The 25,403-nt window shown below is 36.6% G+C and overlaps 2 protein-coding genes across 6 annotated transcripts in view; one reads left to right on the forward strand and one right to left on the reverse strand.

Moving 5' to 3' along the window:
- slc35a5 (solute carrier family 35 member A5) overlaps window positions 1–25,403 on the forward strand; it is a 72,261-nt gene that overhangs the window by 34,788 nt on the left and 12,070 nt on the right. For 2 of the 5 annotated variants that reach the window (XM_069889284.1, XM_069889285.1), the window contains one exon: window positions 1,038–3,404. In XM_069889284.1, coding sequence (XP_069745385.1) covers window positions 1,038–1,106 — 69 coding nt within the window. In that variant the 3' untranslated portion in view covers window positions 1,107–3,404. Of the gene's footprint in view, window positions 1–1,037; window positions 3,405–4,747; window positions 4,945–22,507; window positions 22,555–22,729; window positions 24,236–25,403 lie in introns of those variants that run through there. The other 3 variants (XR_011341656.1, XR_011341655.1, XR_011341657.1) reach the window with 3 other exon arrangements.
- ccdc80 (coiled-coil domain containing 80) overlaps window positions 11,196–25,403 on the reverse strand; it is a 28,955-nt gene continuing 14,747 nt past the window's right edge. Inside the window, exons 4-7 of the mRNA XM_069889283.1 lie at window positions 21,764–21,915; window positions 19,991–20,094; window positions 18,301–18,381; window positions 11,196–13,881 (exon numbers count right to left, since the gene is read on the reverse strand). Of these exons, the coding sequence (XP_069745384.1) occupies window positions 13,565–13,881; window positions 18,301–18,381; window positions 19,991–20,094; window positions 21,764–21,915 (654 nt within the window). The 3' untranslated portion in view covers window positions 11,196–13,564. The remainder of the gene's footprint in view (window positions 13,882–18,300; window positions 18,382–19,990; window positions 20,095–21,763; window positions 21,916–25,403) is intronic.

Here is a 25,403-nt window from a genome sequence, read left to right on the forward strand (position 1 = left end):
CACAAATTCAGGATTTAAGTGCATCTGCTTAGAACAGAGGTATGGAGGAATTTCTTCAACCAGAGGATGATAAATCTGTGGAATTTGTTGCCACAGGTGGTTGTGGAGGCCAAGTCATTGGCTTTATTTAAGGCAGAGATTGATAGGTTCTTGATTAGGCAGAGCATCAAAGGTTATGGGGAGAAGGCCGGGCAGTAGGGCTGAGTGGGGAAAATGGATCAGCTCATGATTAAATGGCAGGGCAGACATAATGAGCTGAATAGCCTATTTCTGTTCCTCTATCTCATGGTTTTATAATGAATGTTTCATTCATCAACAATCAACAGCGTTTTTTTTTAACCCTTGGTTATGAGAAATTCAAACAATTTAATATGGCATTTATTTGAGAGAATTAATCGTGTGGGCATGCTCTTCTCATACTTAGTACCTTGAGGATTATTGAGTACAATAGCATTTATCGTTTGCGCAATCCTTCATGAGCAAACATTCTTCTGTTTGGCTAGCAGAATAATATGGGTATTGTATGCCGATGTGATAAAGCCCTCATCAGTCTCTTCTAGAGTGGAGGTAGATGTTACAAAAACCAATGAATTATTTAATGAACATTTTATATTAAAAACATCAGTACATAATATCCCTTTGTAGTTAATCTGAAGAAATGCTTGATTTTCCCATGCAATAAGTCAGGCAATGGCAGATGACAATAAAATTATGGTTGAGGAAAACTATTTAAACCATGATTACTTGTTCATGTAGGATGAGAGCAAATTCACCACCCTGAAGAATCCAGTTGTTTTACCATGATTCCAGCATAATTACGTGTGTGTTTATTTAAAAAACCACTTTCATATTATGTCAACATAATTGTGATAAGCTGGATATATTGATTTATATGAAAAATTATCAGTAAATCTAATGGGGAAAAGGAAAGTGTTGCATGAAGTAAGTGTGACAATTTGTGCATGTGAGGTTAATTTTGGAAAAAAGTGATCTTATTGCATCTGCAGTCATTTATTATCCTCCCTTTTGATTTTTAGGATGGAGAAGAACTGGAGAGATTGACCAAAGCAAATATAGATTCTGAAACAGAAGAAGATTCCTTCTAGAATATTGAATAAACCAGGGTATTGGATCATAAATGAGTGATCCCTACGGGATGTGAATTGGCGACTTAACTTTCAATACATGACTTGTTTGGGAAATGTGGATTATAACTTATTTACACTGGAATTTTTTGTAAAGCGTCAGGAAGTTGGATGAATTTCACATCAACTTTCCCAGCCTGGTTACAAAATATCATAGAAGTTGCTCATTTCTACTTTGCTGCCTGAACTAACATGTGAGACTATAATGAACTTGCATTGACCTAGATTTCGCAGAAGGCACAATGCTCTGTACTCATTATGCCTATAACTGTTCTCTGGTCTTATGGGCTATTGTATAACGTCCTCCACGTGGAATCTGATGCATGAGAAAGGAAAAGCAAGACTGTGCCTCTTTAATAAATCAGACTGAAGAATCCTTACTGAGATGCACATTGGGGGTTGCAGGTCATTGCATGAGGGCATGTAAAACTACATCTGTTCCCAGGAGGTCAGTGGAAAATGTTTTCAAAGTTTTGCTACATATCTTGGGAGTTTTTAAAGTGCCTTTACAGCATTGCTTATGGATAGGGAGAAACAGGTGTGCTTTGCCTTAGTCCACCAGTCCTATTCATTTCTCAGGGATTAGACTATCCTTTGAATCAGTGAAATTAAGCCAGTCGATTTGACTGACTTTGAGCAGGAGAATCTGATACAGTCAATAAATATGCTCTAGAGTTGGTCTCCATGTGGGTCCATCTCCTACCTCTATTGGTTTTTTTTTCAAATTCAGTTTAGACATACAATTCAGTAACAGGCCTTTCCAACCCACAAACCTGCGCCGCCAAGTACACCCATGTGGCCAATTAACCTACTACATCTTTAGAACCATCTAACATTATCTAGACACAGGATCTAAAAACAAAAAGGATTACTGGAATGTTCAATTAAAAATGTTTTGATAATTGCCTATTTTTAAATAATCTCCACAAAAGTTGAAATGTGAACGAAATCCACACTTGTTAACAAAAATTTGATAGCTGCCAAATCTAATAGTAATTAAAATTTATTAGAATTGAATACTCACATGAAACCATACCCCTAACTTTTTCTGGTATGCTTAGTGCTTTTCTTGTAGGTGATATTGCAGCTTCATAACTTTCATGTAAAACAATGCTATTTAGCTTGGAAATATATTACATGAGCAGGATATTTTGGTAAGGAATTTGCAGTTATGAATTTTGCAGATATGGAGATACAGTATGATATTGACTATTGGAAACCACGCTAAGTATTTTTAATGCAAAGTCCAGGCCACTTAAAAGCGTGCATACGATTTGTAATGTAGTTAATCAATTGCATTAAAGTAATCACATTTTCTGCAATGTAACAATTATTTGAAAACAAATCATGAACAATAATTGACCTGTACATAGAAAACAGATACGCTTTTGGTTATTGATGATTATATATTTACTCAGAATTAAACTGAGGATGAAATAGTAAAAGTACTTAGGATAAAGAACATTACAGCACAGTGCAGGTCCCTAGGCCCATAATGTTGTGCCAACCTATATAAATCTCAATAATCTAAACCTTCCCTATGTCAGACCCATAACCCTCTATTTTTCTTGCATCCATGTACCTGTTTGAGTCTTTTAAATGTCCCTATTGGACCAGCCGCCACCACCACCCCTAGCAATGCCTTCCATGGATCCCCTTACTCTTTTTAAATAACTTTCCCCCAGATTTTAAGAATACACAAAAAGCTTAAATGTCTTCAATAATTTAAAATGACTGAGATTAAAGAAAGCACGCAGTGCTTTGATGTTGAAAATTTTAAATAATGAAGTAATAATCTAATTTCTGAGAGTTCATTCAAATGCTTCATATTGGAGTTTTAATAAATGTGGCCATTTACTTTTTTCCCAAGTCCAAAAAAAATCATAGATATGTGATCTTCTGCGCATATAATGACTTGTCTAGTATCTCAGGACATCTCGAGTGATTTTACAATGAATGCAGATGTTTTACAATAGTAACTGGAGTTCAATAAGCAATGCAATGTCAATAAGCAGATTATCTGATTTTTGTGATGTGACTGAAACTCAAATATTGATAAAGATAATTTTCTGATGCTTATTTATAATAGTGCCATTGAAAATGATGGAGAAATGTTGCCTCTGGCATTGTAATAGTATAAGGCTCATTATTTTGAACCCATGACTTGAAATTAAAAGGCTTCTGAGTGGTCGATTATGAACCATGACTAGTAAAGAATAAAGATTAATGCTATCCATTTCTGGAAAATAGCGAAAATAATGGTCCACTGATTATTGTTGGCACCAAACAGCCTGTGCGTGCACTTGGATTTGAAAATTTATTTTTAAGAATTTTCTCGGTTTTAACTTGCTGCTATATCCCAGGCCAATTTGAGGGGGTGTGCTGAAGCCAGACCTTAAAATCTTTCATGTGCATTGGATGATGTAGTTCAGATATGCCTGTGAAACAGATGGTGAATAGGTATGGGCAGTTAGCTAGGCCATATTCTTGGAGACGCTAGCTTCCAAATATTTTTGCTAAATTTTGGCTTTTAGAAATATTCACAAAGATTGAAACTATTAATGAATCAAACAGATCTTTTTAAACAAATTGAAAACATATTACACATTTAATTAAACTACCAGTATATGCAAAGAACTATAAATTACTTGACTGTGCTTTACCACCTTGTGGCAGGCTCTTCTTATTCAAATAAATGGATTCACAGTTTCTATTAATTTCATGCAGTCAGGCAGAACCCCTTGTGTAAACACTGGAGAACAGCTGCAACCCAGTGGTCTGCCCTGCACTCCATAAGGAATAATATCAGAGCACTATTTGAAAGTTGCTACAACCTTTCTTCCGTTATCATGCGAGGGAAGGGAATGCCTGCAAAGGACTTTGCAGGTTAAGATGGTTTACAATGCTGGCCTCTATACCCACAATATGGACATTTCAAGTAAAAATGGGAAACACTGGTCAGGTCAGGCAGCAATCATGAGGAGAGAAAATGGGGTAGGTGTTTGGTCAAAGAACCTTTATTACTTCTTGAAATTTGCAGCTTTTTTGCTCCACTACAGAAGATTTCCAGGTTCCTTCTATGAACAAAAATGAAAAAATATCCAATTACCAGTAAAGTCCGTCTACCATTGACCAAAGGCAGTGATGGAAAGTGCTGTTGGCAATGTTATAAAAATGTGAAGCAACTCTTGGCACCAGACCTTGCTGCAATCTTGATCCAAAGAGCTGAATTCAAGAGGCGAGGTGATATCAACGCATGAAAGATCAATTTCAAGATGCTGCCCCAGTATTTCCAGCAGAATTGTGTCTCCTTTGATTGTGATAGTGTTGGTCATGAAGGGTATACACAGGAAGGTTGGAGCTGCCTTTTATCTGTGGACATTCTGAAATCAATGAAGAACAATCAATAACCACCATACTGCAGTCAGTGAATTTGTCAAGCGATGGAGTCTTCTGAGTGTGTGTTTACAGAATTGCACATTGTTCCATTTGTTCTTGCAACAGTAGAGAATTACTGTTGATTTGAGAACTTTGACAATGGATATTTCCACTAACTTTATCAATACTGGGTGATTTTTTTTAAATTGGAAAATATCTTTCAGTGGCCCAAGAAAAGTGGTGAATGGAATGCAGATAAGCTCAAGGGATTCTGGAACAGAGAGAGAGATAAATAAATGCAAGTAAGACTCGCATCGTCCTGATCTATCATCATTCAATATCTGGGTCAAAATCCTGGAACTCCGTTCTGAGCTACTCCATTGGAGAACGTTCATGAAAAGGATTGCAGTGGTTTAGTAAGTCAGCTCTACGGGCTGTGGTGAGTAATTAATGCTAGCTTGCAATGCCTGGGTCTTGGAAAAAAATTGTAAAAATGGGCTTAGCAGAATATGTTAGGTGGGGTATAATGAGGGATGATGTGTGAGTATCCATTTTGGAAATAAGTTCAGAAAAACAAAACAATTTAGGCAAGGAGAAATCTGGATGTTCATACGTAGAACAAAAATAGTTAACTTGCAAATAACGTTGGAAAAGGACATTACCCGTTATTGCAAGGGACCCCAAACATTTTGGACCATTGACGCCTTCATGGAATCCTTGATCCCTCATAGGCCCACAGCCATGTACAAAAAAACAATAATTAAGTAGACGTGCTGTTTCTATATGCATCAGTGAAGGGAACTGCATACCATATGCTTGGTCTCTGGGCCATCCAACAATAACCTAAAAATCATCAAACTTTGCTTCCTGCTGGGAAGATACCAAATGGAGCTGGGTCCAAGTCTTGAGCATTGGCAACAGTAACTCCATTCTCAACACTGGGTGCGGTGCTGTCCACATTGAAGAAGCCACCTCGGGCTCCTGGGCAGGAGCAGGGACCTTGGGTTTTACAATTCTTTCGACCGCCCTGCTGTCCCCGGCACTTATTGACCCCCTGGTGTTTTTCCACCCCTTTGGATAGTCCCATCGACCCTCCCCCCACCTCCCCAACCCAAGGCTGATAATCGACCACTTTGGAAACCCCCTACTTTATTGCAAGGGACAATAGAGTGCGTGTGTAAAAGGTCTTGCCACAACCTACAAATTGGTTTGCAGGAATTTACCATGTTAATATTTTGATCATATTTAAGGAAGAGTATGCTTGAGAGACAGCTCAGAGAATGTTTATAAAGTTGATTCATCAAATTGGAGGTTTTTCTGTGAGCAAAGCTTTTAGGAGCTGCTGTTATCAGGTAAGACTATAACTGGATGTTGTGTAAGGATGAACTGCTAAGATTCCAGTACTTGCATGTTTGAGTAAAGGGGAAGGACAAGGATGGGAAGGTAAGAGAGCCTTAGGTAAGAGACAAGAGAAGTGGTAAATTGGTGCAAGGTTTTGGAAGTGGCAATTAGACGGGGTCCTGGAGTAACAGAAAGACTATAGGAAATAACTAAATCAGGGCATTAGGAAGCCCAAAAGGGACAATGAAATTTCTTTGATTTCAAGATTATACTTGCATTAAAAACATGGATGACTAAGGAGGATGGGACCACTCAAAGACCAAGGAGCAAATTTCAAGTCATCTGATTGTACAAGTACAACATGAAAATGACAGGATTCTCCAGTTCTCAGTGAAAAATATGCAGACACACAACCAGACAAATAATACATACGAAGGGCAAATATTTTATCCATTCAAATAAATAAATATTGTTACCTGAATATGAGAGTCTCAGATGATTAGTATGAGTTTGGTCCTTCCGCATTCTCACTGCCTGTGGGAAGTAGCTGTACCTCAGCCTGGTGATGCTGGCTCTGATATTCCTGTATTTGGTGGTGGGGGGTGCGGTGGGGGGGAGAATCCAATGATTCTCTCTACCATTCTTGTGGATTGACCTTCCAATCCATTTCTCTGCACCCACCAATATCACACTGAACTGTATCTCATCAGGAAGTTCAGGATCCAGTTACAGAGATGGGTGTGGAATCCCAGCAAGGACAATGTCTCCACCAGCCTCTAGGGAATGATTGTATTAAACACCAAGCTGAAGTCAATGAACAGCAGCCTGGCATATGAGGTGTCATTCTCTGGGTGGGTCAGGATGGAGTGAAGGGACAAGGCTGTAACATCATCTGTGGAATGGTTTCTTTTATAGGTGAATTGAAATGGTTCTAGAGTCTCTGTCAAGTGTGCTTTGATATATTCCATCACCAGATGCTCGAAGCATTTCATAATGATGGATTTATGTGTAAAATGAGAGGAAGGTGAGATACTGAATGAGTATTTTGCAAGGAGAAGTCCATAGAGCTAGGTCAAACTTTAAGATTACCTAGACAGTCTGAATTAGAAATGTTAATTACTAAAGGAGATACAAATTAATTTATTTCAGAAAATTATAAACTACTTCAAAGAAAAATATCTAAACCAAATATTCATAAATCAAGATTGAGATGGGAAACTGATTTAAATAGAAAGATAGATGAAAATGATTGGAGAATGTTATGTAAAGATAATATGACTAAAATTATTAATGTAAGATATAGATTAGTACAATATGATTTTTTTACACCAATTATATTTAACTCATCAAAAATTAAAAAGATTTAATTTAATATTATCAGATTTATGTTTTAAATGTGGTAGAGAGATAGGTTCGTTTTTTCATTCAACTTGCCAAATTACTAAGGTTAAACCTTTTGGATACAAATGAAAATATTTTTGGAGAAAATATGATAGGTAAAACTCCCATTCAATCCAATTTTATTCTTATTGAGAGATGTTAAAATGGTTAGTTTAAAATGAAGATTAACTATGTATCAAATTGAATTTTTATGATTAGCTTCAGCTGTTTCAAGGAAATGTGTAGCTATTACGTGGAACTTGGATATGGATTTAGGAATGCAAAGGTGGCATACTGAATTGAGGTCTTGTATTCCTTTTGGAAAAAATAACTTATAGTTTGTGATAAATATCATTTTTTTCTGAACGAATGGAGCCTATATTTACAATATGTTGGTTTGAAGATTTAAACTCTCAATAGCTCATCCTGGTGGTGGTTTTCAGTTCCACAGCGGTTGATTTGAATTTGTGTATGCATTTTTGATAATCTTTTCTTTTTAAAGGTAGATGGGAGTGAGGGGGGGGGGTTATACTATATGTATTGTTTTATATATATATATATATATATATAATAATGAATTATATATATATATATATATATATATAATTCATTATTATTAATTGAAATTTAATAGTGGTTTAAAACTTTTAAAATAAAATATTCAAAAAAGAGAAAGGCATGGAGGATAGTGAAAGGCAGCTTCTCGTGGAGAATGCTAATATACTGGGGGACATTTTAAGATCAAGAGTGATGGTGGGTCTTTTGAGGAACATTAAAATGGATACAACCCCAGGGCCTGATGGGATACATCCCAGATCATTGACGAGATTGCTGAGGCCTTGGCAATAGTCAAGATCCCAGAGTAACTCATTTTGTTCCTTCTTTTCCAAGAAGAGATCTAAGGATAATCCAGGAAGTTAGAGGCTGACAAATCTGGCATCAATGGTAGATACACTAATGGATAGAATACTTGGAGGCAGAATGTATGCATATTTAGAAAGTCATGGTCAGATTAGGGACTGTCTACATGTGAGTGGCAGGTCATATCTTAAAACTTGATTGAATTGTTTGAGAAAGTGACAAAGAAGGTTGATGAGGAAAGGGCAGTGGATATTGCTACATGGATTTTAGTGGGGTATTTGACAAGGTCCCTCAGTGTACAAATGCATGGGATCCATGGTAAATTGATAGTTTGGATATGAAAATGGCTGGCCAGAGAAGACAAAGGATAGTGATGGAAGGTGTTAATCTGGGGAGAGACTAGAGGTTCATGGCCAGTGTTGACCCATTATTTGAGATAGATACTGATATAGATAAATAGATAGAGCTGAATAAATAAAAGTATAGATATATAGTAATATGTTATAGTGCTTATGTGTGTTCTCTCTCTCTCTCTCTCTCTCTCTCTCTCTCTATCCCCACCCCCCCCCCCCCCCCTCAGAGAGACGTTGTGGTCTCTCAGGTCTAGCAACTAACATTCGATCCTGACCTGAAGTACTGCCTGTGTGAAGTTTAAATGTTCTCCCTGTGACCAAGCAGGTTACTCCAGGTGCTCCATTTTCATCCTTCATCCCAAAACCTGCTGATAACCTCATTGTTTTTTATATATTACCTCCTTGTAGAAGCAACAAAAGAATCAAAGAGGAGTTGATGTGTATATGAAGGAGATGTTACAGGGCTGTGGAAAATATAAAATAAATGGGACTAATGAAGTTGATCATCTAGGTGCTGGCATGGACTGATGGGCCAAATGGCTGCCCCTTTTGTTGTAATATGTAAGAACGACAGAGTCAATGCTGTAAGGATATTTCACTTCGTGGGGTGTTGAACTAGTTTTAGGAATTTGAGGGGTTGGCTAAGTAAACTGAGACACAGTTTTCTCTTTATTGATGTGAGTTTTGTAAAGGGGTCCAGACCCAAAGCATTGACTGACCATTTCTATCCCGGATGCTGCCTGATCCACTGGGTTCTTCCAGCTTGTTGTTTGCTCAAGATTCCTGCATCTGTGGATTTTGAGTCTCTTTGGGAGTTGTGAAATGGTAAAAGAGCTGAATCTGCAGTTTAGCCCTTTGAGTGTGTGCACATACCCATTTGCCCACTCTAAATTCAAAATCATTATTATATAAAGAAAACCAGGATTGGACCCTAGAGAGCACCTTTAAAGAGAAATCCTTCCTCCAGTCAGAAAAACAAACTGTTCATTACAACATTTTTAGTCATTCAGCCAATTTGGTATTGAAGCTTTTATTCCACAGGGTTTAACCTTGCTGACAAGTCTGTTATATGCCATTTTATCAAATGCTTTTTGGAATCTTTATATACCACATCAATGGGATTATTCTCCATTACCTTCTATTACATCATTGAAATAACTAAATCAGTATAAACAGCACATAATTTGCCTTTTACAAATCCACACTTGCTTCTGCTAATTGAGATCTGTTCAAATATTTCCTTTTGTTGTTAATTATTTCTAAAAGTTCCCCATCTCAGAAGTTAAATTGATTGGACAGCAGTGGCTGAATTTATCCTTGTTCCCTTTTAGAACAAGGATTTAATATTTGGAAAAATTCCATCTTTTAGCTCTGCCTTTACAAATGTTTCTAAGGGGTCCTGTATATCTTTATACTCTAAGCTTACAATCCTGAGGTTTCTGCGCCCATTATCCCTTTGTAGGATCTGTTGTCATTTATTTTCTTAGATTAAAGAAATTATATAACTGCATGTTGTCATTGTGCTACAGAAAAAGATGGGACTTTGTAACTTCTCGCACCATCTGCCTTGGTATTTTGCATTGTGCTCTTGCATTGATAGTTCAGCTACCTCTTTCAATCTCTAAACCTGGAATTATCCCGGAGAATAAATGTTTATATCCCAGTGACACTACTACAGTTTACAATTTAAGAATGTTCATGGTGAGGATGAAAATGCCAAGAGAATATCACACCATTCTAAACGTGCCTAGAGTTACCATTACTAAAGTACTCTTGCATGTGTTCTATGGGTAGATTCAGGACCCAATGGTGAGCTAGCTTTTAAGACTGCTATTGTGAATTTTAGTAGTCTTGTGATTTTCATTCCCTTGGATATCTACAACAGGATCCCCAGCAGGATTTAAGAAAGCAGGATTTCATTTTATCCCAGGATTCCACCAATAAGGATAACGAAGCCTATAAATGTTCACATTTGCATTGCACAATTAGTTTCACTGAATATGCTCTTTTAGTTTTGTCAGCTAGACCATGAGCACAGTTTCACTGGGTGACTCAGTCAATTGTAACATGCGCATGAGAGTTGGGGGGTTACAATTTTACAAGTCTTATTTTTAAGGGATGAAGACACTCAAATTATAAGGAATAAGGCCTGCAAAGATTTCAGAGTATGTTGACACATTGATGGTCTATCAATGTAGAGGTGGCAATAATAAAGATCCAGAGTCCCTGCTTGTGTCCTGTGGATGTTTGTGGATTTCCTGCTGAAGTTACTAAGCAAACATGAAGAAGCCAAGTGTTTTTAAGTTGGCTACCATCATATTATTTCTGTGGAGTTGGGAAATGGGAGGATTTATTCTTTTCAGTGCAGAATATTTCTCCCAATATTCTTGTCAGATGTACTAACTGGATAATGTTGTTGTAGTAGAACTTCACAGTGCTAATCGCCCAAGTAGTTTTAATTCCTATATGAACTTGGCACAGTGTAGGAGAAATCACTTTGCTGAAAGCAATGTCACATTTCAGCACGGTCCAGGCCTAGATTTGCCCATCAGAATGTGCATTGCTAGTTTGAGATTAAGTTTGCTCTTTGTTTTGCTGCAACTCTGGGTTTCATCTGGAGCTCTGGAAGCAGCCAATTCAGACCAGTGATCAGAATGGGGGTTTCTTGGTGTGCTTCAGCTCGGCGAACCAGCTATGAATTCTACACCACAAGAAATGGTAATGTAACATACACCAATTCAAAAAAAAAGCTTGATTTTATTCTCAGACCAACATTTTTTACTCAGTGCACTTTGGAATATTGTTAACATGTTACATGATGTAAGGTGTATACAGAAATAATATAATGTTCCCTCAGAGAAACAGTGGCATGAAAGGGAAGGTGAAAGCAGTGTACAATAAAACCCCTGGTATTCGGCACCTAGGGGGATTGGTACATGCTGAAAAAGTGAGTTTTTTGAGACTGCATATTGCATAAATGGAGAACGACAGTAACAGCAAGGTGCGCCAGTTTTAAACCTGTACTTTTACCCAGTTATTTTCTATGACTTTTTTTTTTGCCGGTTGCTTTAATTGTGGATAACAGAGATTTTACTGTATTTGGATTTAGACAGGGTGATATAAAAGACAGAATTTGCAAGTGGAAATATTAAAAGCACTAGAAATGTACAGCATATATAATGAGATTGCCAGGTTTACAAATTGAATGACACCATTTCATTGTCACCTTCCAATGAATACTCTCTATTCAAGCATCATGCTTCAAGTGCTCATGGACTTGCTGTCGATTCCAGCATTTTCTCTTTCTCACAAAGAAGCCTCTTTATTTAAATGTTGGGAAGGTTCCTGCATAATAGCACAACAGTCATGCTGAACTACCTGACCTGAAAATTGCTTATGTTGTAATTGCTTCCCAACTAAGTATGGTCTGAATTGTTTTAATCCTCCGAGAAGAAAAATAATCACTAACAAATGTTAACATCCCAGGTGGCTTCTTTTAATAAGTGGGATATTGCACCAAATACAACTAAATTAGTGTTGTCTAAAATGTAATTCTAAGGTCAATGATTGTGGACCACAGTAAACGTAACAGTTTACTACATTCATGCATAGAAAGAATTTTTCAACACATTTCAGAGTGAACTCCAAAAAACAACTTACTCATTTCTATGTAAAATGTAGAATAACCCTAGTTTATAAACTAAGTCTGACTAGAAATGGTTAATGTGCAGCAACATATTGTGAAATAACACCATGCACGCAGACACCTCCCTTCGTGTATATACGACCAACACACACTTCTTTTCAGTGATGTTGATTCTGCCCAATCTGGCCACGATTTGCATTTATAAAAAGACTGGCATTCATATAGCACATTTCACAATCTTAGTATATTTCGAAGTTTTTTTACAGCCATTGAAATGCTTTTGAGTCACTGTTGTGAGAAGTATGGCAGATTAATTGCGGTCAACTCCCACAATTAACTGTGGAGCAATCCCACCCCCAAATAATCGGTTCTAATGATACAAATGCAAAATATCACGGAAATCTGAAGCAAAAATAACATTATTAGGAATGTTCAGTGTGTTAGGTAGTGTATTTTGAAAGTGAAAGCGTAACTTTCACTTTTCAGCTTAATGGCTTGAAATGATTTGTCTGGTTCTACTTCTAATGCTGCTGTCTGAACTTGTGTAAATTGCCTGTATTTAAGATACATCCCTCTGTCAAGAAACAGGTGCTGCAGCCTTCTGTGGTTTTGTATGATTCTATCAATGTAGTTTAACTTGAAGAAAAATGGTGTAGACCGTCTCCTTCTAGTCTGTGCTTTGTATAGGCTTTTCTTTGTAAATGTGTGATAGATGTTATGCAGAACCAAGAGCATGTTATTCTTACAGCCCTTCCAACCGATGGTCTGGATATTTTCATAGTGCAGCTTTTTTTTCCCTTCTTAGGTAAGCAGTATTTATCATGAGTGATCATGTAGTATGATGCTATATCCCAATCGAGATTTGAAGTTTTATGCACATCTTTTGTATGCAATGAGATGCTTTATTTTTTTTAGCAGTTCTCAATAACATCCAAAGCAGGTGTTACTAAGACTGGTTTAAAATTTTTGCTAACTTATTTCTTAAGTTTTGTGTCAATTTTCAGTTGCTACCTACTGAAAATTCAGAGGTGCATTTCTGGTTGTCTATACATGAGGAAACTAGCTACTTCTATTTGATCTTTAAAATTGATGCAAATCTTTTTCCTGTTAATACACAATAAATATGTTGGGCGAAAAAACAAAAAGACCTCTAATTATGGATATATATACTTCCCAAGATAAGGATTACCGATAAAATATTTATTGGAAAATGGCTGATAACTGTATGGCTTCAGTAACTGCTATTTGTTCTTTGAATCTACACAATTTGAAGATTAGTTTTTCAATACATCAAAAAAAAACAACTAACTTTACCATTTTTGCCTGAAAGCTATGGCAGAATATGTTCAGTAATTATATAAAACAAAATTCCAATTGGTATCAAATGTGATATGCAGAATGCTTTACAAATCTAAGTCCATGGATTTTACAGCATTCAAACCAAAATGGCACTCTACATTTTAGTAAGGGTATCCACCATAGTGACCTTGTTGATGATATCCACCTTGGTAACCATGGTAACTATATCCATATTCATCCTCTGGGCAACGCATACCCAATGACTGTTGAATAGCCATTTCCTGTCGGCGGAGTTGCATAGAGTCAACAAGGTCATACACGATGGCCATATTCCACATAGGGGTTGGATACCATGACTTGACATTTCCATCCTTACCAACCAGGAGCATTGAGAAATACTCTGGGCTCACTTGGAAATAATTCCGGATATCTTTTACTAAGGATTCTGAGAGATCTTCACGATCAACATTGACAGTTCCTGTTAATGAAGCAAACAGTCAATTTATTTGTTTCACCAAATACAAGTTGATAAGTCCTTCACCTGAAATGCAATTGCCAGTGAAACTACAATTTATTAGTTTCTTGAAGGTATTTAAATAGCAATAGCTTATAAAATGTCTTTATTGCAATATCCAAAGATGATTTTATCAGAAGACAAATTTACAATTTACAGTATGATCAAGAAATGATCATTAATACTGTTTCCAGCTTTGTATGCATTTTCATAAACTTTATTCCACTTAGCATTAGAAATAAATGTCAAAAATTCACTAATTCAATCTTTGCTCCAACATATTGTTAACTCTCAAACCTAGTTTTGTGTTCAGTTCAGATTATGTGCCGTAAAATAAATTCCACTGAGATGCTGAGGTTTGTTCGGCTAGTTTTGTCAATGTGGGTTTGAATCTGGCACTGACAGTAAGGAATTTTTACATTCTCCCCTTGTCTCCATGGGTTTCCTCCAGGTGCTCTGGTTTCCACCCACCTTTCAAAAATGTATGGGGATTGTAGGTTAATTGGTGTTTTTGGGGATAAGTTGTGGGCCAGTAGCATTGGAACAGACCTTTCTGTATGTATGGTTAAATTAAAAAGCCAGGCAAACTGCATCTTGTACTTTTTTTCTTTACTTTCATGTTTGTATGACATTGCTGCTGGTATGTTAGTCATACAGGCAACAAAACATATTAAATATCGCTGTCAAGAATATACAATCTCCAAACTTTTTTAAAAATTGGCATTTATCTGGTTTGGAATGTTCTCCTCAGTAGAAATAACTTGCAGAGCCATGAATATCAACACAGTACAAGATTGTGAACCACAATATTTCCTCTTCCCTGTATCTCATTATTATGAGAAACAGAAATTCTGAGAGAAATTAGGTTTCTTCTATGTTAAGATTTCCAACTTCCCTAATTTTTAACTTGTGACAGCAATGGAATTACCAAAGCAATAAACATTGAGAACTGCCACATCTGAGAAAAAAAATCATCCTGGCGTTTCAATATTTCAGAGGGTGTATTGGAGCAAATAGTTGGGTTTATATAGTGTATTTATACAGGAAATTGAAAATTCATAAAACAACAATTCATGGATTGCTGTTATTACAATACAGGTACTTTGTTTTTCAACAAATGCTTTTTCTCTTGCAACAAATAGATTAGATTTAGGAATCTTTAAAGCCAACTGCAAACCATTTGGAAGTTTGATAAGGTGTGCAATTAAATATTTACAGAAAATCATTATGTGGTACTTTCTCGAGGCAAGGAGGAACATCAAGGACCCTGCGCATGATTGGGTGACAATGGTTATTGAATGTGATCAAGTGAAAGTGGAGTATCTAAATATCCTTTTTAGATATCTTCCCTGAACAAAATCTTGCCTCTTTTGAACAATTATCCACCAAATTTTTAATACCTAGACATCACTTTTTTTCATTATTACAGGTTAGGAGCTTTTTGGATTCTTTAATTTTGAAGCTCCCTAAAGACCTGGAACAAAATATGATGGGGACGTTTTATAATTTCAGACCTAATTATAAAGGGGTGGTATCTGGCCTTTATGAATTCTAAATTCTAGGGACAGTTCCTTTGACAGAATTTTAAAAAATGATTTTCAACAGTTATTTTCTGAAACTACATGGAATTCTATTTTGAAGCAAGTGGATTCATCCTCTCTTTGTGCTAGACACTCATTATTACAGTTAACTGAGCCCACTATTCCAAAATCCAATTGGCTAAATTTTATTTCTAATCTCTCTTCTAAATGTGATAAAAGTGTAACTGAAGAAGGTTCACTGTATCACATGTTCTGATTATGTGTTTCTCTTCCAATTTTGGGAAGGTGTACTTTGTACTTTGTCTTTAGCTCTTAATATTACTTTGACTTCAAATCCTTTTCTAGCTCTCTTTGGAATAAGTGGGTCAACAGATTTGATATTGGCTGCTTCACAATCCCATGTCGTTGCCCGCATCACTAGAAGGACCATATTAATGAGATGAAAAGATACTGTCCCTCCCACTCATACTCAATTATTGTCTGATGTGATGGCATGTCTGACTTTGGAAAAAAATAGATGTTCCTCAACTGAAATTAATCTTAAAGTTTCTTTAAGGGTTTTTTTTAATTATTTTCAAAATTCGTAAGATTAATTAGTTTCTGGTTTTTGACCCCATTGTTTACCTTTTTTCTCATTAGTAATGGACTGTGTTAAGCCAGTAGCCTCCGAAGGGAGGGATCGATAATTAGTATAGTGTTTTTAATTTTTTTTTTACTTCTTTTCAATGTTTCATAGGTTTCAATACCATTTTTGTTACTATACAAGATTTAATATTTTATTGTCGAGTACCTACGTAACATTTATTTGACGAAACCAATAAAAATATTGAAAAAGAAAAGAATTGCAAATGGAGTGAGTTCATGCATTAAACGGTAATGAGGAGTGGCTTCAGGTACATGATTAAAGGCATGAATTACTTTAGCAGCTGAGGAATGGAGTAGAGAGGAAATAGAGAAATCAGAGTGGGAAAAAAAAGCAAAATTCTTGGTGGACAAAACTACTGGAAAATTAATTCCTCTGGCTTTCCAGTATTTCTGAACTTCAGATGCACAATGATGTTAGAAATGATTTTTAGGAAACATCAGGTTAACCAAGTTACTTGAAAAGACTGAAATTGCCACATGATACAATTCCAAAGACAGAACTTGCCACTGAAATATCCCCGTTCTTGTTTAGTTCATGCATCCAATTGTTTTAAGTCTGAGGACAGAATTAGATGTTCTCTTCAATATAGTCATGGTTGGCCACTCATACAAATGTTTCTCATCTTCTGCAACATATCCACAATAGCCCAAAAATAATGCTAGTATATAGAAATAATAACCTACAAGAATCCTCTTAGACCATACAATATTACATCAAAGGGACAGGCCCTTTGGGCCACAATTTCAGGACCAACCATGATTCCATTTTAAATTAATTCCCATGTGCTGACACATGGTCTACAACCCTCCATTTCCTGCCTGTTCATGTGCCTGTTTAAATCCCTCTAATCGTCTCCTAACATATCTGCTTCCACTACTTCCCCAACCACTCTCTGTGTAAAATATAAACTTGCTTTGTAAATCTCATTTAAACCTTTCCCTTCTCACCTTAAATCTTTGCCCTCTATTATTTGAATATATTAGTATTCTGAGATAAAGAGTGACTATCTGCCCTATCTGTGCCTCTTGTAGTTTTATACACTTCTATCACGTCACCCCATATCCTCTGATGCTCCAGAGAAAATAATCCAGGTTTGTCCAACCTCTCTTTATGCTGTTTCCAGCAGCATCCTGGTGAACCTCTTCAGCACCTTTTCCAAAGCCCCATGTCCTTTCTGCAATAGGGCAACCAAAACTGCATACAATTCTCCAAAAGTGGCTGAACTGAAGTTTGGTAGAGCTGCAACATAACTTCCTGATGTTTGTCCTCAATGCCCTCACCCAACAGATATCATCTAGACTTATCATATTCACAAAAGAAAGGCAAATTTCTCAATCGGAAAATAATTATCATCCAGTACTTTACCTTGGATTATGTAAGAATTTTAAAGTACAAGTTTTTTCAAATGTTTAGATTGCAAGTTTATGTTGGCAACGCAGAAGCATAAACTAATTCTCATGACATTTTTATGATAACCTGACAGTTCTTAAAGAAGATAGTTATGAATTGAATTGAGATGGTGTTTATTTATGAACCAGTCATAGCTTCTATGTCACTGAGTGTTGCACGGCAACCAGGGGCTTAAAGAGAAAACTCCCTGCCAAACGATGAAAATTCAGCACAAATTCTCTTAACTGTTCAATGACATTAATCCTTAAATGAAAACAATGCCTTCAAAGGGATAGTTTAAACATGTGTTTTCTTGAATAAAAACCTGCTGCAAAAGAGAAGGAATCATTTCACACATAAAAATGAATTTTGATGTAATACTGATGACAACCTATGATAATTTTTCCAGGGTCAGAAAGAAAACGCTAATGGATAATAGCATCAAGTTATCCCACCCCTCTACACCCTCATATTTGCAATCAAGGATGGAGGAAGTAATTAATTAAACAGAATCATAACTTTTCAGTCAAGTTATTTATGCGACAAGAATAAAATGTTTAAAAACTGCCTCCCTTGCAGCAAGAAAATAGCACTGACTAAAAGCTAGCCATGAGTTGAAATGTGATCATGTAAAATTGCAAAGCCCCTCTTCTTAAGTTGCCCCTCTGGGCATAATCATTATTTACTTAAAAAATAGCAGGATGTTTATATTGGAACAAGTTGGCTGTCATAGCCAGATGAGTTTCAGCTCAAACAACTGCATAAATATTGTTGAATTTATCCATACTTTAATGAAAGTAATCTTACCATTAATAGGATAGAGCTCCAAAACCCCGCCAACATCAGTAGCCACACCCTTCAACTTCAGAACAACCAAATGCCGTAAACCTTTTAAAAAAAAAAGATTTATTCTCAAGTTAATCTTAAGGAATAAAATGCAGATCAGAATTAATTAGATAAATTCTAAAAAAGAAATTTGAGGCCATGGTGTTTTGTTTTTCTAAATTTCTTGTTCCATTTTATGTTCATTAGTTTCAAATGACCCAATAAGTTAAACAAAGTAAGAAAAATAAATTAAATGCATGCATTGATTTGAACACATGAATAAAATCCTGTTTCAAATCCAAATTGGAATACCACATCTCATATTTCCAAAATTAAGCAGGTTGAGTCAGGATATAACTGCCTGCTCATTAAAAGATCAACACAATACCTCCTCAACTGGACAGGAGGTGCATATTTAATTCTCAACTGAACTCGGTGTTCCAGAAACGGTTTGACAGCTGTCTCCTGATGGGAGCTGGGTGTGGGGATAAATCCAATACTGGGCCTCAGGTCTTAATTATATTAGGCCAGATGATTACTGAGCATGAGTGAAAGACGAAAGTCTACAGATGCTGTAATTGCAGTAAACATACCAAAATGCTGGAGGAACTCAGCTGGTCTTTTCAACGTCTATAGGAGACAAAGATATTTTGCTGACATTTCGGGCCTGAGTCCTTCTTCAAGGAAAAATTCAGAAAAGGCAGAAGCAGGATGTCTCAGAAAGTCGAAGAATTCAAACAATGGGGGAGCAATCCAGTCCAACAAAAGGTGTTAATTGGATGTGATAAGGCACTAGGTAGAATTTGTCTGTGTGAAAGAAGACTGGGAATGGAGAGACGGGGACGGGGAGTTAACAAAAGCCAGAGATGTTGATTTTAATGTCATCCAGTTGGAGTCAGAAGATGAGGTGTTGTTCCTCCAATTTATGGGTGGTCTCAGTCTGGCAGTGCATGAGACATTTCAGCAAGTTAAAGTCTAGGTTTTCAATGTTAGAAGATGAATGGTGAGTTAAGGGTCATGTGGAATGACAACACTGTAGATACCATTTGGCCTGAAAGGTCTGTTCCAATGCTACATATTTTGCGATTCTGATTGGATGGAGATTATTATTTCCTGTAACTGTTTGGCCTCTTGAGGACCCACTGAAAATGGTTCTTCACAAGGAACAAATAAACAAAAGACATTTCCTGAAAATAGGAATAACTAGTAATTGCTGTTCACTAAACTCTTTTGAACTCCAATGCAGAATGATCTGTAGAATCAACTGCATAGCATCTGACAGATTATCTCCTACTGAACACTGCTTTGGGAATTGATCATTTTTACATATTTTATTTTTGAATGATTCAGGCAATAAGATTAATTGTAATTGTTTTGTTTTGTTCTTACTAAAATGAATCATAGTTAGACCAGCAAAAATCTTAGAAGGTTGACTGCATTGTATTAAATGGTATTCCTCTGTGTGAGGCATGTGATCTATTTTGTTTTCTGTTTACAGTTCTTCTATTTGTTTGCATGTTTACACTGTGTACAGTTGATTTTTTTGGCGCTACCAATTAGTGGTAATTCTGCTGCACCCACAGGAAAAAGGAATTTCAGGGTAGTATGTGATGTCATGTATGTACTCTGACAGGAAATCTGAAATCTGATTGGCAGGAATGCTGAATCTTACCTAGGTTGCAAGCTTGTGAATTTAAAGCATAAAGCTGATGTTGATAAGCCCATTCTTCATCGGTTGGGGTAGAAATAATAAATAAACGTCGCCTCCAACGGAATCTGAGGGGAGAAAAACCAAATGAAAACACTTCTGCTATTTCTCTGTTCTTGGCTCACAGGCAGATGGTGTGCAGAGGCCCTAAGGTAACTCAGTACCTTGCACCATCAAAAAGCAGAAGGATTGCTTAATTAAAAATAGATTAGCCAATTGCTTAATTATCTCCACCAACTACTTTATTTTCTGAGAAACATGAGATTATAAGAATGGCATTCATAGAATAAACACCAGACAGAAAGATAAGTTCACATATCAATGGCTATTGTGCCCTTTGTCAGCTACTAAAATAGGACAAATCATGGAAGAAGATTTAAGCCAGTCTGATTATTTTTTTTGAAGACTGATCTGAGTCATATAATCACAGAGTCATATAGCATGGAAACAGACCCTTTGAGTTTACATATCCATGCCGAACAAGATGGTTCTCACTACTCCAACAATATACAATGTGCTGGAGAAACTCAGCAGGCCAGCCAGCATCCATAGGAAATAAAGGGTAACCAACATCTTGGACCTGAGCCCTTTGTCAGGAATCTAATCCCATTTTCTTACATTTGGTCCATATCCCTCTATTTACAGTATCGTACTTCCTATCCATGTACCTGACCAAATGCGTAGTGAATGTATGTTCCTCTACCTCCTCATTTGTTAGCATATTCCATACCCAGCACTTTCGATGTGAGACTTTCTTCTCAGATCTCCTATAAATAATTCCCCTCTCACCTTAAGCCAATGTGCGTCTGTGTTAGTAATAAAGAGATATTTTGTTTCTGAAGATCTTAATCAAATTTAGTTTTAATCATGTATATTTGTCTTCAGTTTAAACTTAGCAATACGTGATCCAACAATGTGTATTTTAATCTTTGTTAATCCTTAATGATTTGGACTTCTGGTGGGCTTGATCTCTGAATTTCACCTCTGTAATTTAGTGAGTAAAATATCTGGAAAAAAATTATGTCTTTTTAAAATTTAGAATATTGTCATAAAAAGCTAAGTGCCACAGGTATCGGAAGGAGCTAACTTCTGAGAACTTTACACATCAAATTATATCACAAGAGGCTTGAGGAATGTATGTGGTCTCCCACAGAAAGCCTGACACATCAAACCATGACATGATGGACACAATGGTGCAGTAGGGAGAAAATACAATAAAAAACAGCTTTCAGGTATTTTGTTGAGGATTGATTCCAGAATATAATTCTTTCTAGGTGTGAAAGACAGTAGATGCATAAATTTGAAATAACAAACGAAAAAGCTGGAAATGTTCAGCAGATCAAATAGCAAATGTGTAGAGACACAGACTTAACATTTTCAGGTCACCTGAACTGTTGACTACTTCCAGCATTTCTGTTGATATTTCATAATTCCATACACACTGCACAATAGTTAGTTATATTTCCATAGATGGAATTAGTGGCTGAAGGGTTTTATTTTAGAAAAAGAGAGATTTGCTGTGTGTTTGGGATCTTGCTCTTATTAATTTTCAATTAAGATGTCCGTAAATGGTTATATGGTTATGTCAAATTCAATGTCTCACACTTCAACTATGGTTATTTAAAAGTGTCAGTAATGACAATATCAAGAGATAAATTGATGATGTAAATCTGCTTTAAAATGGGAACAGAAATAAATCACTCACTTTTATTACACTTTCATTTTGAGACTACACACCTGGACAAGAAATTTTCTAGTGATCTTGGCTTATCTTCCTTCTTGCATTGTAGTCCTTCCTTCTTCTGTTTCTCCATCTCTTTGATCCTTGTTGTAAAGGAGTCAATCAAATCAAAGACAGCTTGCATTGAAATTGGTACTTCATAGTGTTGCTGTCAATACAGATATAAATAATTATATTTTCTGCCTTTACATGAAGGATTCATTTCCTAGTACAACTAGATCTAATAACATTCAATGTTCATGTGTAGATTCAATTCAGTGAAACACTCATCACATCAACTTTACAATAATACACACTTATTTGATGCATTTAGCACAATCTCAACCCGTTTTACAATCGCTGACCAAATCAAAGAAAAGGACTAATGGAAGGATAACTAAAAAGAAGCAAAAGATGGACTGGTGGAGAAAGGAAAATCCTGAATTTTAACTTGGATGGCTCGAGGGATGCCATTGTTTAAGAGGCAAAGGGAATGGAGAGGGAACTAAAAGCTGGAGCTGAAAGAAGAGAGCATTTTGCACAGTTGAAGGACTGGGCAAGGTTATAGGGTTGGAAAGGTCAAGGCCACAGACAGATCGAATTCCAAATTATTTCCACCACTGGCCAACTGTAATGAATAAACTTTTATTCATATCTATCTAACCCTAGATTAATCTGTCAATTAACAGAGAATGATATAAAGGAAATCTTCCAACTGTCTGACTGTCTTTGAACGATCCTAATTGTTTCTCTTTCTCTAGCTGCTGCCTGCCCGGCTGAGTGTTTCAAGGATTTCCCCTTTTCTAAGGTCAGATTTTCTACATTTTTAATTTTGAGAAATTGCTAATATTCTAGTACAGCCATTTACAACGGGGCCCTACACACCTCTCCCACCCCTGCCCCGGGGCCACTGCATATTTAAGTCAAAGCCTTATTTCCTTTTCACCACGTGTAACATAAGTATTTTTAATGTTTTTATGCAGTCAGTTGGAGAGAAGAAACCAAAACTTGACTGCTCCACAGTAAAGGGGGACCATAAACTTTGAGCAGAGTCCTAAGGGAGCCATATCTGAAAAAAGGTTGAGAATGGCTGGTCTAGTATCTAATCAGGAACACTGGAATGTGGAATCTAAGTACAATCCTGCCTGGGAGATCATCCATACATGAACAGGATGAAGAATCTAAAAAACTTATGGAAACTTTTAAAAATACTGCATTCTCAAGTACTATGTAAGGGAAAGGAATTACAGCTGCTAAGTGCACTTGAAATGGAAAATCCTTGCTCATACATGGCCAGATTCATAGAAGCTCTTTGAAGGCATTCTTAATGAAATGAGGCAGAAAAATTGCTTCATATTTTACACTAAAATCTCCTCTAAAGAGTGGTCCAATAAGCCTGCCAGGTCACAAGTGATAGGGTGAATGCCATCTACAACATCTAGAAAGCTGGTAATAAATGCTTAAGTTATTGCCAATTTGAGGAAGACTTCTTGGTAAAGCTACTCGACAATTTCCTATTGCAGGCAGCCCAGTTTCCTCATGACATGTTAAATCTTTATTCCTATCTTATTCATACAAGCTACATCACTTGTTTCATGCACCTGCAAAGTTGGGATATTTATTTCAAACTTCGGTCACACTGAAATTTTGAAAATTATTATAAAGCACCAGAAGTAAAATCAGATTTTTCAACTACACTCTGCCAACCAGATAATGCACTCTTGTGAAATACTAATTTCAACTATTAATTTTCGATGATTCCTCAAGGAGGCAAAATGAGAATTGAACATTAATTTCAGCAAAATCTCTGGGAAATTTCTCCCCAAGAAAGCCCCAAAATGACTGAAAAATACTTTCAGTTACCCACACAGCATTCGTAACTTGTTTCCTTTTTTTTTTCTGGACTTATTCCAAAACCAAACTCAAAACAAGCACTTCCATCCATCGCCCTGCTTTTATTAATATTTCAATGAAGAACATGGCCCAAATATTCAGCAGATCAGGCAGCTTTATGGAGTAAACTAGACTGAATGTTTCAAACCAATAATCTCATCAAAAAGTATTGGTCAAGACCTATTTGTCAAAATATTGACAAAATCATAGCTGCAGAATGGATAGATATTTTTAGCTTCCCTTGACATGCACTCATTTATCATTGTACACTCCATAAACTTGTAGTACCTTGATTACAGAACAAACTGGTTAATAACAAAAGTTATTTACCAATTTGGATGAACGTTCAAGAAATTTCACACCCATAACAGATTTTGGAGAGGTCTCAAGAATGTAAGAAATAACTCTGACCCTACTCTGCTATTTAACATTGTGTACCATCCTTTCTCTTACAATCCTCTTGTAATTCCATATCCCTAAAGTGTTTTGAATCTTAAAATCTGGTTTGAATTACTAAACGAGTGGCCCTCTTTGTTCCTCATACACATTGAATGCTGGAATCTGTCATGAAATCATTTTTGGGCTTTATTGTTGTTGCTGTGCGACTTAAGAAATGCTCTAATATAACCTTGGGCAGCATGGTTAGTGTAGGGGTTAGCGCAATGCTATTACAGTGCCAGCGACCTGGTTCGAATACGGCGCTATCTGTAAGGAGTTTGTATTTTCTCCTTGTGTCTGCATGAGTTTTCTCTGGGTGCTCCGGTTTTCTCCCACCTTCCAAAATGTATGGGGTTGCAGGCCAATTTGGATGTAATTAGGCAGGACGGAATCGACGTCTGCTAGGCCGTAAATCAAAATTTAAATTAAAATAAAATTCCCTCGCTAAGCCGCGCTCAACCCAAAGGATTCAGAGAAGATGTTAAGTGAGCTATAATGCATTTTGAACATAATTGTTAATTGAAAACAACCATAGTACAGAGGGCCAGTTTAGCTTTGCTTCAGTTATGTTAGTTCTAATTCAGACTTCATTAAAAGGAAATGTGAAGATTGGTCCATGATTATTGCTTGAATTTATCCAAAGTACTCTCTGGAGAAAGACAGCAGCTACATCTGTACGTTAGTTTAGTAAAGCCTTTCACCACTGCACATTGAGTGAAGCTATCCGAGGCAGCAGGAGTGGGTCTTCCTTCACTGAGGCCTCCTACCCATTTTGGTTTATTGAGGAAGGTCTGTGGATATTCAAACTCCAATCAAAGAAGCTTTCACTTTTATTTTTCAAGTAGTGGTTCGCCCAGCCTCACTTGCTGGGTTTTATGAGGGATCAGGCAAGGCTCCTCAGGTTTCTGTGCAATCCTGCAGATCTAGCTACTGCTGAGGAAAAAGCAATAACCTTTTCTCCAGCGAGTCACTTTCGTGACAGCACTGCAATCCAGTATCCAAGAGACACAAGGTGTGTCAGAGAAGATATTGAACCAATCACCCACATAGGGTCAATGGCACAGCCATCTTACAAACCAGTACAAAGACTCCCACTAAACCCAGCACAGCAATATTTAAGCCAAAGATTTAGAAGTTTCATCCAAAGCACCAGCACTGTGGATGAAGCACTGAGAGAAGAGATTATAATCATTGTCAATTACACAGACCTGATGGATTAACTGCTTGTATTTTGAACTCTTTCTAGAAAATTTGTAGCAGATTTTTGGGAATTAGGGAACTATGTTGTGGCAGATTTTGGACTGGGCTTCAGGAATCTCCATGGGA

The sequence above is a fragment of the Narcine bancroftii genome, chromosome 7 (genome assembly GCF_036971445.1).
Source record: "Narcine bancroftii isolate sNarBan1 chromosome 7, sNarBan1.hap1, whole genome shotgun sequence".
In the NCBI taxonomy this organism is placed as follows: domain Eukaryota; kingdom Metazoa; phylum Chordata; class Chondrichthyes; order Torpediniformes; family Narcinidae; genus Narcine; species Narcine bancroftii.